At 33.5% G+C, this 16,156-nt stretch overlaps 3 protein-coding genes and 2 long non-coding RNA genes across 7 annotated transcripts; 3 read left to right on the top strand and 2 right to left on the bottom strand.

Moving 5' to 3' along the window:
- Positions 1-614: 614 nt before the first annotated feature.
- On the bottom strand, positions 615-3,684 carry LOC9306811 (polyubiquitin). Its single transcript, XM_021017350.1, has 2 exons — positions 3,197-3,684; positions 615-1,136 (listed from the first exon to the last, which is right to left on the bottom strand). Exons 1-2 carry the CDS (start codon positions 3,561-3,563, stop codon positions 757-759), a joined length of 747 nt encoding a protein of 248 aa, XP_020873009.1. The 5' UTR covers positions 3,564-3,684; the 3' UTR covers positions 615-756.
- On the top strand, positions 1,222-2,984 carry LOC110226293. 2 transcript variants are annotated; one of them, XR_002330368.1, is made up of 3 exons: positions 1,222-1,728; positions 2,225-2,515; positions 2,628-2,984. It is a non-coding gene; the product is annotated as an uncharacterized LOC110226293 (long non-coding RNA). The 2 variants fall into 2 exon arrangements; XR_002330367.1 differs by lacking the exon at positions 1,222-1,728 and having other exon boundaries at positions 1,739-2,515.
- A 4,538-nt stretch (positions 3,685-8,222) lies between the features above and the next one.
- LOC9306810 (HIPL1 protein) lies at positions 8,223-11,180 on the top strand. 2 transcript variants are annotated; one of them, XM_002870694.2, is made up of 7 exons: positions 8,223-8,510; positions 8,607-8,761; positions 8,857-9,619; positions 9,697-9,912; positions 9,999-10,177; positions 10,266-10,510; positions 10,611-11,180. In XM_002870694.2, the coding sequence occupies exons 1-7, from the start codon at positions 8,417-8,419 to the stop codon at positions 11,023-11,025; spliced, it is 2,067 nt and encodes a 688-aa protein (XP_002870740.1). In that variant the 5' UTR covers positions 8,223-8,416; the 3' UTR covers positions 11,026-11,180. The 2 variants fall into 2 exon arrangements, with proteins under 2 accessions (XP_002870740.1, XP_020872921.1); XM_021017262.1 differs by having other exon boundaries at positions 10,601-10,692.
- Positions 11,181-11,405: 225 nt separating this feature from the next.
- On the top strand, positions 11,406-15,977 carry LOC9306808 (O-acyltransferase WSD1). Its single transcript, XM_021017285.1, has 9 exons — positions 11,406-11,543; positions 11,638-11,726; positions 12,512-12,648; positions 13,149-14,060; positions 14,145-14,720; positions 14,818-14,943; positions 15,047-15,256; positions 15,339-15,476; positions 15,584-15,977. The coding sequence occupies exons 4-9, from the start codon at positions 13,881-13,883 to the stop codon at positions 15,737-15,739; spliced, it is 1,386 nt and encodes a 461-aa protein (XP_020872944.1). The 5' UTR covers positions 11,406-11,543; positions 11,638-11,726; positions 12,512-12,648; positions 13,149-13,880; the 3' UTR covers positions 15,740-15,977.
- On the bottom strand, positions 11,954-12,592 carry LOC110226287. Its single transcript, XR_002330358.1, has 3 exons — positions 12,501-12,592; positions 12,338-12,379; positions 11,954-12,172 (listed from the first exon to the last, which is right to left on the bottom strand). It is a non-coding gene; the product is annotated as an uncharacterized LOC110226287 (long non-coding RNA).
- Positions 15,978-16,156: the final 179 nt, after the last annotated feature.

Here is a 16,156-nt window from a genome sequence, read left to right as displayed (position 1 = left end):
GAAGTCTTTGGGGTTATCTTCGAAAGGTTTCCTTGGAATATAACCATTTCCCCCAGGAGCTTTCATCATCTTCTCTTCCTGTTTCGTCTCTTCCGAGCTCGAGGCAAAGCTCAAAAAAGCTAGACCGGCAAATGCTACAACGGCTCCGGCGACGCCTGCAACTTTTTTTGCAGTATCATAATATGTTGAACTCTCATCTTTGTTATCCTTTTGGCTGTTCATTTTGATATGATCACAAAGCTTTAACTAGCTTCTTTGTTCTCTCTTTTCTTTTTATTTTTGTTTGTATTTGTTGATATAGAAGAGTGAATTCAAGAGTGGCTTATATAGAGTTGTAATTTCAGTGGGAATCTTTTATAATATAGTAAAGTTTCTATCAATAAGTTAAAAGAGATTTTTAAACAGTGTAAAGCACATGTTCTGTTTTAAATTTTATTTTGTTGACTAGTATCTGCGCTATTAGTATCACCAAAAATAAATGGTTTATATCATAATGCCAAAGCTGATTTCTTGTCTATCATGGTCACATATGTATCTCCGGCCTTAAGATATATATATGTGCTTTTCTTTTAATGTTAAGAAATAAAATGCTTTATTGTTTATGTTTGGATTACTTTTTTTCAGTAGTGGATAACGATTCATCAAAAATTAAAGATAAATCTCAATTTAGAGAAACATAATAATGAAAGATTTAGATAAATCACCAAAAATCAACCTCAAAAAAAAAAACTTTGAAAACAAGAGACATTATTCTAGTTAGCAACCGCAAAGACGTGACATCACGCAAAGGGTTGACTCCGTCTTGATTCTGTAGTCAGCCATGGTGCGACCTTTGACGAGCTCCTTGCCTTTGAAGATTAGCTTCTGCTGGTCCACTGGTGGTCCTCCCTTTTCATGGATCTTGGCCATGACGTTTTCAATGGTCTCGGTCTCCTCCACCTCGAGGATGAATGCTTTTCCCCCTAGAGTCTGTACAAAAATCCGTATGACTGCTTTCGGACCCGGATCAGGACTTAAACGAAGAACCAATTCACGGGTGGGTCCATGAATCCTTAGATCGATGGTGTCGGAGCTATCATCAACCTCTAGGTTTATGGTCTTTCCTTCCACCGTCTTGATAGAAATATGCATATTGCACCACTCGAGTCAAATAAAAAAAGATTAAAGAACAATTTTTGGTGTTCAAAAAAAAAAAAAGTATTTATTTAGAAACTTCTTAAAACTAAATTTCTCTCAAGATCTTATGGAACAATTCTCTATATGCTCTTATTTATATAGAACTGAGCACCTCCTTAACCTATTATGAAAAAGAAAACTTACAAACTTTATCTAAATATTTCCTGTTTAGATCCTACTTGTATTTCTTTTTTCTATCTCTTCTAACTTCTTCTAGAAGGACATTACTTATTCTTCAAGTAACGGAATTATCCAACATCGAGTCATCTTTATTATGACTAATCTATGTTAACCACTGAAAACATGAATGTACTAAACTAAATGGTAAATGACTAAAGCCACTTTCTTGTCTATTATTATTGTTCAAAAGTATCTTAATATCTTATGGTGTAAGATATGTTTTTTTCTTTTATAAAGGTTAAGAATAAAGATGCTTTCTTGTTCTTTATATGTTTGGATTGTTTTTTCGTGGATAACGATTCATCAAAAGAAAAGATAAATTTAAATCTAGGTGCAGGTCTTGTTGATGTAATAAGTAACAAATAATAAGAGGTAACTTTGCATCATTGAATTATAATTTCTCTCTTGTTTATTTTGCAAAAAATAGCTAGTTTCTAAATTTTTTCAAAGTAAATTTCATAATTCACCTTTATTCGATACATTTGAGACAGAATAAATATACATTTTTTGCTATAGATAATTCACGTTAATCTTTGTATAAAATGTTTTTTTTTTCTTTTTTAATAATTAGTTTTGTTGTGTTCTTGAACAAAGAGGAAAATGATATCAATCAAACAAACCGGGTGCGCTATTATTGCCCGCTTATCAGGCACGTGACCAAACCATTGATCTTACAAAAAAAAAAACGCAGCGGTTTTAGCCGAGTGGTCACTGGTCACACTACAAAAACCCCGCGTTTTCGACTAGTATTTCTGCTATTGGTTTTGAGTTTTAGCAATTGACATGATTGATTTCTGCAGAAGAAAGAGATAGGGCACTGTTAGCAATTGGAAGATGAAGATTAATTATAGTTTTTATATTGATCTAGGGGAAGCTGGAAAATAATGAGATAGACTTGTAGAGCATAACCGGAATTGGTGAGGGTTGTGATGGCGGAATGTGTCAAGCAAGTCAGAGCCTAGGTCAATAAAATTCCAGTTGGTTCTTCAACCAAGATTAAGTAAGGGTCATGGTCAGGTTGCGAAGAAGTGGTCGTGTTAATGCTGTTAGGGAATGAGGTTTTTGGATTTTACATTACAAATCTTGTTCTTGTTAAGAGGTCAACCTTCTCCTAATCGAGAAGACTTTTCATTTCATTCGTCAAGTTCTGGGTCACTTGGTGAGTTCCCATATGGTAATTTGCTTCTTATATGTTTTAAAATCACTTCATTATCTTTGGAAAGAGCTTTTATCATTATTGCTCATTTGGATGTTTGCATTATGCAATGTAGGTCGAAACTGGGACTGATTCTACTCGTTTGCCATGTGGTTAGTGGTTACATCACATCATGCTCCTACAGTTAGTTTGATTTTTCTTTCACAACATTTTAATTAAAACGACAGCGTTTTCGCTAGAAAAGCGACGCCCGTTAGCAGTATACAACACGGCGACGTTTTGTTAGATTAAAACGCTGTCGTTTCTACAACACTGCAACGGCAAGTTTTTTGTTAAAACGGTGTCGTTTCGTGGTCTTAAAACGTTGTCGTTTTTTGATGTTTCACTTGTTTCTCCTCCGGGATTCACAAACCAATGTGTGCTTAATTGGTTTCCTTAGGTTCCATTGCAGGCTAAAGCGAGAACTTAATTTGTTGTTAGTTTTTAAATCATCTTCTGCCTTAAGAATAAATCATTAATCATCTTCTGACATCATTTTTGCTATATAGGAAACACATGATGGAGAAATCAAAAGGGAATTACACTATTGGACTTGGCCAAATTAAAAGATGGAAATCAACCAGCAAGTTTTTAGAAAGACAAAAAAAAACTTTGAAAACAATAGACATTATTCTAGCTAGCAACCGCAAAGACGTGACATCACGCAAAGGGTTGACTCCGTCTTGATTCTGTAGTCAGCCATGGTGCGACCTTTGTCGAGCTGCTTGCCTTGGAAGATTAGCCTCTGCTGGTCCACTGGTGGTCCTCCCTTTTCATGGATCTTGGCCATGACGTTTTCAATGGTCTCGGTCTCCTCCACCTCGAGGATGAATAATTTTCCCCCTAGAGTCTGTACAAAAATCCGCATGACTGCTTTCGGAGCCGGATCAGGACTTAAACGAAGAACCAATTCACGGGTGGGTCCATGAATCCTTAGATCGATGGTATCGGAGCTATCGTCAACCTCTAGGTTTATGGTCTTTCCTTCTACCGTCTTGATAGAAATATGCATATTGCACCACTCGAGTCAAATCAAAACTATGAACTTGAAAGATTAAAGAACAATTTTTGGTGTTCAAAAAAAAAAGAACAATTTTTATTTATTTATTTAGAAACTTCTCAAAACTAAATCTCTCTCAAGATCTTATGGAACAATTCTCTATATGCTCTTATTTATATAGAACTAAGCACCTCCTTAACCTATTATAAAAAAAAAAACTTACAAACTTTATCTAAATCTTTCATGTTTAGATCCTACTTGTATTTCTTTTTTTCTATCTTTTCTAACTTCTTCTAGAAGGACATTACTTCTTCTTCAAGTAACGGAATTATCCAACATCGAGTCATCTTTATTATGACTTCATCTATGTTAACCACTGAAAACATGAATGTACTAAACTAAATGGTAAATTACTAAAGCCACTTTCTTGTCTATTATTGTTTCAAAGGTATCTTAATATCTTATGGTGTAAGATATGTTTTTTCTTTTATAAAGGTTAAGAATAAAGATGCTTTCTTGTTCTTTATATGTTTGGATTGCTTTTTAGTGGATACCGATTCATCAAAAGAAAAGATAAATTTCAATCTAGGTGCAGGTCCTGATCACCATCCTATTGATGTGAGTCACAAATAATGAGAGGTAACTTTGCATCATTGAATTATAATTTTCTCTCTTGTTTATTTTGTAAAAAAATAGCTAGTTTCTAATAATAATAATTATCTAAGTAATAAGTAATTATGAGTTTGGTTTATAAATAAGTAATATAGCAAAACGAGTTTGTCAAATAATGAATAGTAACCATAATTTTTCAAATAACGAGTTTCTAACTTTTTTTCAAAGTAAATATCATAATTCACCTTTATTTGATACATTTGAGAAAAAATAAATATACATTTTATGCTACCGGTAATTCACGTTAATCTTTATATAAAATGTTTTTTTTTTTAATAATTTGTTATGAATAAATGGATTGTTATATGGATGCCCATTATAAGCAAAAAAAAAAAGTTAACCCAACGGCGTACCAACTATTAAAGATCTATATATACATTTTCGGAGACATTTATGAAATAAATCCCGGAGTTCCAACTTATTTACGATCAAATGTCATTGACATTAATTATCTAGATTCACAAAATTAAATCACAGATATTAACATAAAATATCGTTTCCAAAAATCTTAACCTAATATATTAACCATAACTAATCCTTATCACAATTACATCCATATTCAATTCGATTTCTTTAAAAGATCTCAACAACCCCTATATTTAATCGTGGCCATTCAAATCTTAATCCGGTTTTTAATCTTCAATCATGATCGTCGGTCATACGCAATTAACTCGGAAATCATTATATGGAATTAATAATTATTAACTAAATAATTATGTATCCAAATCGGGTAAATAAATGAGATCGGAATCTTCTATAACTATTACCGAGATTTTAGAAAATTTAAACACTTAACAAAATTAATAAATTTCAAAATAATATTTATTGCATAATTTTTTAATTTATCTTTAAGTTACTGTTTTAAATTAATCAAAACACTTTTTCAAGAAAAAATAAATTATAATCGATTACGTTAATAATATTTGAACTCTATAAAATTTAATATATATATATATATATATATATATATAATCAAACTTTTAAATTGACTTGAATTATATGTATATTAAATAAAATATTATTAAAAAGATAAATAACAAAATAATGTTTAATTTCACGGAACGAGGTTATATGGTGGGACGGGTTTAGATCGATATTAATACGAGACGGTATATATATCACGGATGAAATCCTAAAATTAACAATCAAAATACAATTATATAATCTTAAACACTTAACAAAATAAACATATTAAAAGAATTACAACTTAAAATTAAAATCTTTAATTAAAAAATCGACCCACGGTACACCGCGGGGTATAATCTAGTTTACTAATAATTTTGGAAGCTCAAATAAGCCCATTAGTAAGTTCTAGATTATTTTGTCTCTAACCTAAACCCTAGTAAATAAGTATTTTTCTTCCATGCTTTTATAAAGATAAAGATTTAATACTTGGTTACAATTATTTGAGCTTCCAAAATTATTAGTAAATCTTTAATAGTTGGTATGCCGTTGGTTTTTTTTTTGTCGTCTAGATTTATTATTAATTACAAATTATGAGAACTGTTACATAGACGATTCTACAACTGACAATTCCTTCCGACCCTTACTAGATTCACGACAGACTACACTTCCTTCTTCGTAATCTTGATGAATACCTTCAATGATCCACGACCTGGCGACACTTCCTTCTCTGCGTTGAATCCTAGCGAACGGCTATAATTGTACATCGCTGGAGATCTCTTGCACTTGCCTCAATTAATCTGCAAATTTGTTAATAAATCGCAATATCTGGGACTCGAACCCCAGACATCTTGGTGTAGAAGCATTAATCAACCCTTGATCAACCAATGGGCCAAGGGGGCTTCCACGTATGCCGTTGGTTTAACTTTTAAAAAGAAAGTTTTTAGAAAAAAAAAGATTTATCCTAAAACTATACAAATCTCTATACTATTAAAAGAGAAGTACAAATGTAAATGGGTCGGGTCAAAATCAGAAAATTGACCCGAAATTATAAAATCGGATCTTTGAAAAATTTTTGGAATATAAATTCGAATTAATAATGAAAATCAAAATTATGGTATTTTCATACTTATAGCTTACCAAAGAAGTTTAATTTTCAAATTTAATTAGATTAAATCAAAATTATGGTATTTTCATACTTATAACTTACCAAAGAAGTTTAATTTTCAAATTTAATTAGATTAAATCAAAATTATGGTATTTTCATACTTATAGCTTACCAAAGAAGTTTAATTTTCAAATTATAAAGATTTATTGAATATGATTTTTAGAATTATTCAACAAGATGATAAATATTTATTAAATTTTGTGAATCATGAAAAATATTAATTATTTTTTAATCATTATATTTCATTTTTCAATCTCTCATATAACAAATAAGATACATATTCTATTATTCCTATGTCCAAACTCCATTGTGTTGTATGACTAAATAATATTTCCATTAGAGCTGTCAAAACGAGTTGATTTGTCCCGTTAAGCCTGTTTTGCAATAGGCAAAATATATTTTGGCATGTAGTTAGTCTGTCCGCACGACTCGCAGGTAGCATTTATGAAACACAAACCCGTCGCGCGAATGTATGCTGATTTGCAGGGTTATCCATGGATTTTGTCTAAATAATTTTAGAGTAACCAAAATTTAAAATTCTACTAAAACAAATAAACTAAAAAATTTTTAGAGAAAATAATCTTATATATCATTATATTTATAAATATTATAATTTCATTTATTAAAAGTTTTTTAAACTACCACATGTTGAATAAATTATATTTTTATCAATAAATATTATCATGCGGAAGCTGGAAAATAATGTGATAGACTTGTGGAGCATAACCGGAATTGGTGAGGGTTGTGATGACGGAATGTGTCAAGCAAGTCAGAGCCTAGGTCAATAAAATTCCAGTTGGTTCTTCAACCAAGATTAAGTAAGGGTCATGGTCAGGTTGCGAAGAAGTGGTCGTGTTAATGCTGTTAGGGAATGAGGTTTTTGGATTTTACATTACAAATCTTGTTCTTGTTAAGAGGTCAACCTTCTCCTAATCGAGAAGACTTTTCATTTCATTCGTCAAGTTCTGGGTCACTTGGTGAGTTCCCATATGGTAATTTGCTTCTTATATGTTTTAAAATCACTTCATTATCTTTGGAAAGAGCTTTTATCATTATTGCTCATTTGGATGTTTGCATTATGCAATGTAGGTCGAAACTGGGACTGATTCTACTCGTTTGCCATGTGGTTAGTGGTTACATCACATCATGCTCCTACAGTTAGTTTGATTTTTCTTTCACAACATTTTAATTAAAACGACAGCGTTTTCGCTAGAAAAGCGACGCCCGTTAGCAGTATACAACACGGCGACGTTTTGTTAGATTAAAACGCTGTCGTTTCTACAACACTGCAACGGCAAGTTTTTTGTTAAAACGGTGTCGTTTCGTGGTCTTAAAACGTTGTCGTTTTTTGATGATTCACTTGTTTCTCCTCCGGGATTCACAAACCAATGTGTGCTTAATTGGTTTCCTTAGGTTCCATTGCAGGCTAAAGCGAGAACTTAATTTGTTTGTTAGTTTTTAAATCATCTTCTGCCTTAAGAATAAATCATTAATCATCTTCTGACATCATTTTTGCTATATTGGAAACACATGATGGAGAAATCAAAAGGGAATTACACTATTGGACTTGGCCAAGATTGCTTAGCTATTTTTGCACAGAGCTTGAATATGTTTATCACTATGAGGTTTGTTTTCTTGCTTGTGTTTCTTAGTATTAATGCGGTGACATCATCACTTGTTGGGATCAAATAATTGAATGGAGGATGATGTTCTGTCCTTTTGTTTTGTTTTGAAGGTAAGGAGAAAGATACAAGTCTGAAATCAAGGTTTGTTGTGTTATCTTCTCTTAAGTCAGCTGATTTCTTTGACGCCAATAATTCATCTTCTATATTATTTTATTAGCTTTAAACCAATTTGCATATTTGATTTATTAAAGATTCTGCTAGCTGTTTGCTGATTCAACTGAAAAGTCTCCATTTATTTAAAAGTTCTTATCAGTTCTTGTCTGGAGCTTTGGTCTTCTCTTTGATTTCTTGGTAAGAGTTCCATTCTTGTGGAATCTGTAGACGGAAAACTCTATGAGTTATCTTTTATTCAGATTTTTTTCAATTCAATCTTTTGGTAGATCCTAAAAACAATTGTTGAAGACTTCAAACAACCAATTCGTTGTTTTTGAAGAAGAATGGGTTCTCTCTGTTTTATAGAAATGTTTCTTTCTTTCCTTCTGTTGTTTCTTGCCAAAAACTCCTTTTCACATCCTTTATGTAATGATTTGAGTATGTGGCTATTTTTTCTTTTCTCTTCAGGTTAGATTGATGACTTTCTGTGTTTGTCTTGTTTCTTTTTTGATTTTTGAATTGTTTGGTCATCAGCTGCACCGTTTCATCTGAAGCAACCGCTCGCTTTTTGTCAATTCAATGGAAGTGTATGCTGTAACTCCCGAGACGACTTGAAGTTGCAGAGAGAGTTTAAAGCGGTTAACGTATCTGGCAGATGTTCTCCGCTTCTCAAATCATTACTTTGCTCAGTAAGGCCGTTATACAAAACAAAAACATATATGTGTTTTAAGCATTTTATGGTGCAACATTATGTGACTAGATTACTTGGATGTTGTGGTTGCAGAAGTGTGATCCTTTCGCAGCAGAACTTTTCCGTGTTGAATCAGAATCTAGACAAGTTCCTGTGCTCTGCAACTCTACAGTTTCTTCTAGTAAATCAACACAATCGCTGGCAGACATTGATTTTTGTGCCACATTTTGGAATGAATGCCAGAATCTCTCTGTAACCAACACTCCTTTTGCTTCTCAAGCTGGAGATGGAGGCAACATCACTTCCACAATATCTGAAATATGGAAATCAAGCAATGACTTCTGCAAAATTTTTGGTGGAGCTTCAGATGAATCCTCTGTGTGCTTTAACGGCCAAGCAGTTTCATTTAACATTTCAAAAGTTACTGGTCCATCTCCTTCAGGCATATGCCTCGAGAAGCTTGGAAATGGGTCTTATCTTAACATGGAACCTCATCCTGATGGTTCTAATCGCGTCTTTCTGTCTGATCAACCCGGGAAGATATACTTGGCGACAGTTCCAGCTCAAGGATCTGGAGAACTTTTGAAAATAGACGAAACTAACCTGTTTCTTGATCTTACTGAAGAAGTGCACTTTGATGCTGAGCTTGGTCTCTTAGGAATAGCTTTCCATCCCGAATTTTTGAAAAACGGTAGATTCTTTGCTTCTTTCAACTGCGATAGAGTTAAGTGGCCAGAATGTTCTGGAAAATGCGCGTGCAACTCAGATATTGACTGTGACCCTGCAAAGCTAGATTCTGATAATGGAGCAACCCCATGTCAATACCACAGTGTCATATCAGAATTCTTCACCAATGGTATTCAACAATCTCACCTTTGTTTATATTTTCCCTTATATATTGGATGTTGCTGAGATGTTATTGATATGTTTCAGGGACTTATGTTAGACCGGTGGAGGTAAGAAGAATCTTTACAATGGGTCTTCCTTATACATCGCATCATGGTGGACAGATCTTGTTCGGACCAAAAGATGGGTACTTGTATTTCATGATGGGAGATGGGGGAAGTAAAGGAGATCCACACAACTTTGCACAGAACAAGAAATCACTGCTCGGGAAGATCATGAGACTTGATGTTAATAATGTTCTTGGTAATATGTATTTTCTATACAGCTGAAGCATACTTCACAATGAACATGGGATTTGATTTTGGTTCTTTTTCCTTATCGGTTTTCAGATGCAAAAATGATGAATGAGTTTCAGCTATGGGGGAACTATTCTATACCAAAGGACAATCCGTTTTCGCAAGATAAGAATCTGTTGCCTGAAATATGGGCCATGGGAGTAAGAAATCCATGGCGGTGCAGTTTTGATTCAGAGAGGCCGTCTTATTTCTTTTGCGCAGATGTTGGCGAGGTATACCAAACCTGAGACCAACATTTTTGATCTATGACTCTCTCGTCAAACGAGGCAATGAACATTTCCTTCTATGTTGAGTTTGCAGGACAAATATGAAGAAGTTGATATGATCACTAAGGGAGGAAACTATGGTTGGCATTACTACGAGGGAACTTTGCCATTTAATCCCTCGACTTCTTCTAAAAACAGCAACTCAACAACAAAGATTGCAAATCCGATCTTCCCGGTAATGTGGTACAATCATTCAGACATAAACCAACAAGAAGGATCAGCATCAATAACTGGCGGATACTTTTACCGTTCCTCCACTGATCCATGCTTGTATGGAACGTATGTTCTTGCTCATTCCCCTTGTTCTTCTTATTTACCACACCAGTATTGTGAATCAAGAACAATTCCTCTGTTTGTGATTATTTTTAGTGTGTTTTAGGTATCTCTTTGCAGACTTATACGCCGGAATTATTTGGGGTGGAGCTGAAACTCCAGTTGGTAGTGGAAACTTTACGAGCTCTCAAATCCCGTTACAATGCGCTTCGGATTCGCCAATCCCTTGCTCAGCTGAAACAGAACCTTCCTCTTCCTCATCTCCACCAATTGGCTTTGTATTCTCCTTTGGACAAGACAACAATAAAGACGTCTACTTACTTGCAAGCACTGGTGTTTACAGAATCGTTCCCTCGAGCCGCTGTAACTTCCATTGCTCTCTTGAAAACACAACGTCCTTTCCTCCTTCACAACAGCCTGATCGTTTTCCGCCGTCTTCATCATTGTCTAAACGACTACACAACATTGGTACTCTTGTTGTAAATGTCTTAGCTTGGTGTTTTCTTTTTGTAGTTATATAGAGAAAACTAGAGATTGACCCGCGGTACACCGCGGGTTCATATATTTTTTTTATATTTTCTTGTTTATAAATTTCTGTTTAATTGTTCATATATTGTTGTATATGTGTATTTTAATGTGTTATAAAAAATAAAAAGGATCGGACTTAAATCAAAAATTGAACCCGCAGTACACCGCAGGTGTAGGTATTTGTTTGGATTTTTATATCATACCTTTCAAAAAGTACATGTATTTTTTTGAAAATGAATATAGGTTTTTGTGGTTATCATATATTATTAGTTAGCATAAGGCATTATAATGTGGTTGATATAAGTGTTAAATCATGTGTTTTATGTGTGCTAAATTTGTTAATTTACTATCATACTCTTATGATAGTAAATTTGTTAATTTACTATCATTAGGTTTGTTTTCTGTCTCTGGTGGCGGGAGGTATCTGTCGACAGACTCTAACAAAATTGATGAGCCCTTCAATGTGGAAGAAGTTGATTCTGTACATGTGCCTCCAACTCCAACTGAGAAGGTATGCATTTTGAGGAATCTTACATAGTGATTATTTGTAAAGATATTGCAATGATGTTCATGATCTTGGAACTTATATTTCGTTCTTTTATCAGCTGCTTGTCCGGGGTGGAAATGGTTTTGTGGGATCACATATATGTAAAGAAGCTTTAGATCGCGGCTTATCGGTCTCTAGCCTTAGCAGGTAGCTAATACATATTGTTATGATTTTGAGTCTTTGATTATAAGGAGTTAACTCATGTCTTAGATCAAATGCGATTTAGTTTAAATTACTGGCTCACAGTTAAAGCGTCTTGTTTTCGGAAATTTAATAATTTGATAACATAATTAAGAAAATACAAATAATTGAAAATGGAAAACTAACATAAGATTTTAGAATTTTTAAAAAAATAAGATATACCATATCATTCGTCTAATAAATTTTTTGCCGAACATGCATCATTGTATGTCTCGTAGACCAACTTTGTAAGTTCTTCAATCTTCATCACATGTTGGACCTTTTAGAAAACGAAAGAGGAGTTTCAAATGTGAATCTCTTTCCATCTTATTTGAAAGAAATGTTGTACTTTGACTCTTGATTGTTCTTTGCCTTCTTTGAAAACATTCTTCCTCTTTGATTCCATGTAAAATCTGTTTTTTCATATATAAAGGTTAGTAATAAGTTATAGTAGCTTTATACTAAATGAAATTCAATTAACAAATTATTGAGTTAGTTAAATACCTTAAAATAGTCCAGTAAACAGAAAAATACATATTTTTTATTTAAAATTATCATTGGTTTAGGAATAACTTTACCTCAGTCATCTCAAAGACTCATTTGATGGTCTTCTTTGTTCCCTTCAAAGAATATATCAGGTTGGTAAGAATTTCTTAGGAAGATAAATATTCTCATTTTAAAAATGATACAAATCAATGCTATACAAAAATCGTTTTTGAAGAATTTATTTAAATAGCTTACTTTGATATCAGCTAGATCCATGTTTTCCAGGTATGAAGAACTATCACTTGAAATTTCCAAGCTGTCTTTTACTTATTGACATCACGAAGGAAAGCAAAGGAAGCAGCCATTTCAAAGTTTGCAAGTGATCAAAGATTGATGAAAAGAGGTAATTGTGTGATGAGTTATCAAATGGAGATGAATGAGACGTTTGCTGTGAATAGATGTAATTGTTGGATGAATGGTAGATGAAAATGACGTTGATATATATAGTGTAGAAGGAGGGTAGGGTTTTTGGCTCAAGTAGTTTCGAAAATCTTGGGAAGAAAGTTAAAATATCATAAACGTTAATGAAAATATATTCTTGAGAAGATATCTAAATGAATGATACACTCATCTATGGAATGATACACGGATTTAAAGGAGATAATGATATTGAGTCGCAGGTTATAGTTAGGATTTAAGAGGAGATAAGGTTTTTGAAAGATTTGATTATTAATTAGGCGAGATTCATATTATTATGGTTTAAAAATATTCACATTTTATTTAGGAAAGAAAAATGTTTTGTACTTAATTCATTAGCACCTATTTAGGAAACGATTTATAACTATATATATTTTCCATATATTTCAATTATGAGAAACTAAATGCGTTTTGCCTTGAATGTAGGGAGTGTCAATTAAGAAAGGTTCCGATTGAGAAAATTCGGGTCAAAATCTCAAATAAGGTAAGATCCGAGAGTCTTAATTCCGGGTCAAATTTAATAGATTTTCGGGTCAAAATTAAACAAAATTTTGACCCGATTAGGGACCCCTAAAACTGTTGCAAAAATGTATAGTAGATGAACATGTTTGTACAGAAAACAGAAGCATATATTTAAAATACTTCTATTGAGACAAAGAATGTGAAGTGAACCAACAATCAAGAGAACATTACATATGAAAAGTGTCACATATCTTCAGAACAAAGGAGGCGCACAACGAGAGTAACATTGGCTGCATCACGGGTGAGAAGAACGATTATCGGGAAACAACAATGAATTTAGATAGAATTTTGAGAGCTGATTTAGAATATGTATCAAACAATGAAGAGAGACTGAAAAATATAAAGAGAAGCATAAGACTTTCCACATAGATATGGTAAAGGCAGAACATTTTTACCACTAAATCTTAATAAATCTATCGATTTTAAGTTATTTTTAAAGTTGCTTTCTTTTCAATATACTGTATGTGAATGCGTAAAAAAGTAGAGAACTAATCGTGTAAAGCCTGACACACAAGATTACAACATTTGTATCAATATTATTGTATTACCTTACGTTACATATAACGTGTCAGTGTGTAACAGAACGTGACAGGAAAGAAAGTGGCGTATGCAAGGAGAAGAGGAAAGAGAGACAGTATGAGTGTGGAGGACGAAAACGAAGAACCGCTCAGCCCTATGGCTCGTGTGTTCCAATCGCCGGGCAACAACTGTTGCATCATCACCATGATCGGTTGCAAAACCAAGATCAATGCTGATGTCATTCTACGTGCCTTGAAGCTTAATGTTTCCAAGCATCCTCGTTTCTCTAGCAAATTGGTAAGAACACATATTGACTTACTGTTGAATTAATCTCTAATAATGTATGACTTAATTAGTGTTTTTTGATCTCAAATTTCGTAGTCTGATGATGGTGCATGTTGGATTAAGACTCAAGTCAATGTAGAAAACCATGTATTTGTACCAGATATAGACCAGAACAAGATCGGAGAAGATGGAGAAGGTTATGTTGAAGACTATGTTTCACGTCTTACGATGCTTCCTCTCGATAAATCAAGACCTTTGTGGGACATGCACATCCTCAACATCAAAACGATTGATGCCGAAGCGGTTTGTGTAATAAGATCTCACCATTCATTGGGAGATGGAACATCTCTCATGTCTCTTCTAATAGCTTGTACTCAGAAAACATCACACCGAGACATATTTCCTACTAGTCATGTACTTAAACAGCGTAAAAGGGAGGATAAAGATAAAGTCCCATGGTTCTTAAGATGGGTACTTGCGGTTTTTTCGTTAGTGAGATTGATTTGCAATACTTTCGTGGATAGTTTGCTTCTCTTGGGGACAACTTTGTTCTTGAAGGATACAAAGACGCCTCTGAAAGGTGATGTGGGTGTAGAGAATAATCAGAAGAGATTTTGTCACCGGATTGTTTCGTTAGATGACATAAAACTTATAAAGGAAGTTATGAACATGGTATCTACTACGTTTTGGGTTGATTTCTTGAAGCTAATCAATAACTAGTTTTCTGAGGGTTTCTCTTTCATTTGCGTCTTCTTGTGTTTGTTGCTAGACTATCAATGATGTTCTACTTGGAGTTACACAAGCCGCTCTCTCGCGCTATCTTAGCAGTTTTCCTGGTAAAATACGACTTACGGCAGGTGTTTTTGTAAACCTAAGGTCAGACACTGGAATCCAGGTTAGAAATCTACACTACTAGCTAGATTTAATTAACCAACCCTTTGTCTAATATATAGAAGGAAAAACATTAATGTTGACACAAGGCAACAACATGTATGAAGCCATTGGCAGAGATGATGGCCACGAATTCGAAATGCAGATGGGGGAACTACTTTAGCTTTATTAATTTCCCGATCGCGATCGGTTTAGAGACTGATCCATTGTTGTATCTATCAAAGGCAAAATCAGCTATGGATCGAAAAAAACACTCACTTCAAGCTCCTTTGGCATATTCAACTACAGAATTTATCTTCAATACATTCAGTGCTAAGGTATATGATTTGATCAAGTGAGCTCAAGATTGTTGTTATTTTCACGCTGAGGAACTTAAAAATAAGACTCTTGTCATTGTAGGTAGGTGCAATATTACCAAAACGACATATTTCGAACACGACCACATTCATTTCAAACATGATTGGTCCCATGGAAGAAATCAATTTCCTTGGCCACCCCATTGCTTACATCGCTCCAAGTGTCTATGGACATGCTCATGTACGTATATATACACCAAGATGAATGTGAAAAAAAAAACTACTAACTACTCATTAATAACATTCTTCTCTTTTATCTTCACATATTATATTATGTCTTTTTTATAGGCGTTAACAATACATTTCCTAAGTTATGCGGAAAAGATGGTAATTTCGATAGGGATCGATCCTACGGTCATACAAAATCCTTACAAGGTTTGTGATGAAATGGAGGACTCTCTGGAAGCTATGAAAGCCACTCTTTCAGAAAGAGGGTTAATATAAGGTGTTACTAGTATCTAATCCGCAAAACCAAGCAAGTACTCTACCATGCGAAATATATATGACACTGAATTCAACCTTGTTTGGTGCGTGGAAGCTACTACCATTTAGAAGCTTTTTTTTTTTTCATTTACACAACTAGATTTTGTATTTAGATACAACTTTGTTCATTTATGTGTTTGATTTTGTATCCAGATGCACCAAGACCTAGTAACAAAATGACTAAAGAGATAGTCATTTATGTTAATAATAGTACTCTTTTTATGATAAAAATTATATTTATAACTAATTTAATTATCAAACTATTTTTAAGTAACTTATTTAATAGAACATTTAAGCTTTGAGAAATCGTAATTTTTACCACGAAAAGTAATTTCTAAGTTAATCCACCATTGTCCGAAATGGACAGAGCCTAAATAA

Source organism: Arabidopsis lyrata, assembly GCF_000004255.2.
Source record: "Arabidopsis lyrata subsp. lyrata unplaced genomic scaffold ARALYscaffold_7, whole genome shotgun sequence".
Taxonomy (NCBI): domain Eukaryota; kingdom Viridiplantae; phylum Streptophyta; class Magnoliopsida; order Brassicales; family Brassicaceae; genus Arabidopsis; species Arabidopsis lyrata.
Note: the sequence above shows the minus strand (reverse complement) of the source record. Positions and strands in the feature narration are given on the sequence as shown.

Coding starts and splice junctions, on each gene's coding strand:
- LOC9306810 (XM_002870694.2), top strand. CDS start 8,417: ATGGGTTCTCTCTGTTTTATAGAAATGTTTCTTTCTTTCCTTCTGTTG. Junction 9,620..9,696: donor ATCAGAATTCTTCACCAATG/GTATTCAACAAT, acceptor GATATGTTTCAG/GGACTTATGTTAGACCGGTG. Junction 10,178..10,265: donor TTTGCGCAGATGTTGGCGAG/GTATACCAAACC, acceptor TTGAGTTTGCAG/GACAAATATGAAGAAGTTGA.
- LOC9306811 (XM_021017350.1), bottom strand. CDS start 3,563: ATGCATATTTCTATCAAGACGGTAGAAGGAAAGACCATAAACCTAGAG. Junction 1,137..3,196: donor CGTGATGTCACGTCTTTGCG/GTTGCTAGCTAG, acceptor GACTCGAGTGGT/GCAATATGCATATTTCTATC.
- LOC9306808 (XM_021017285.1), top strand. CDS start 13,881: ATGAGTGTGGAGGACGAAAACGAAGAACCGCTCAGCCCTATGGCTCGT. Junction 14,061..14,144: donor CTCGTTTCTCTAGCAAATTG/GTAAGAACACAT, acceptor CAAATTTCGTAG/TCTGATGATGGTGCATGTTG. Junction 14,944..15,046: donor GGTCAGACACTGGAATCCAG/GTTAGAAATCTA, acceptor ACATGTATGAAG/CCATTGGCAGAGATGATGGC.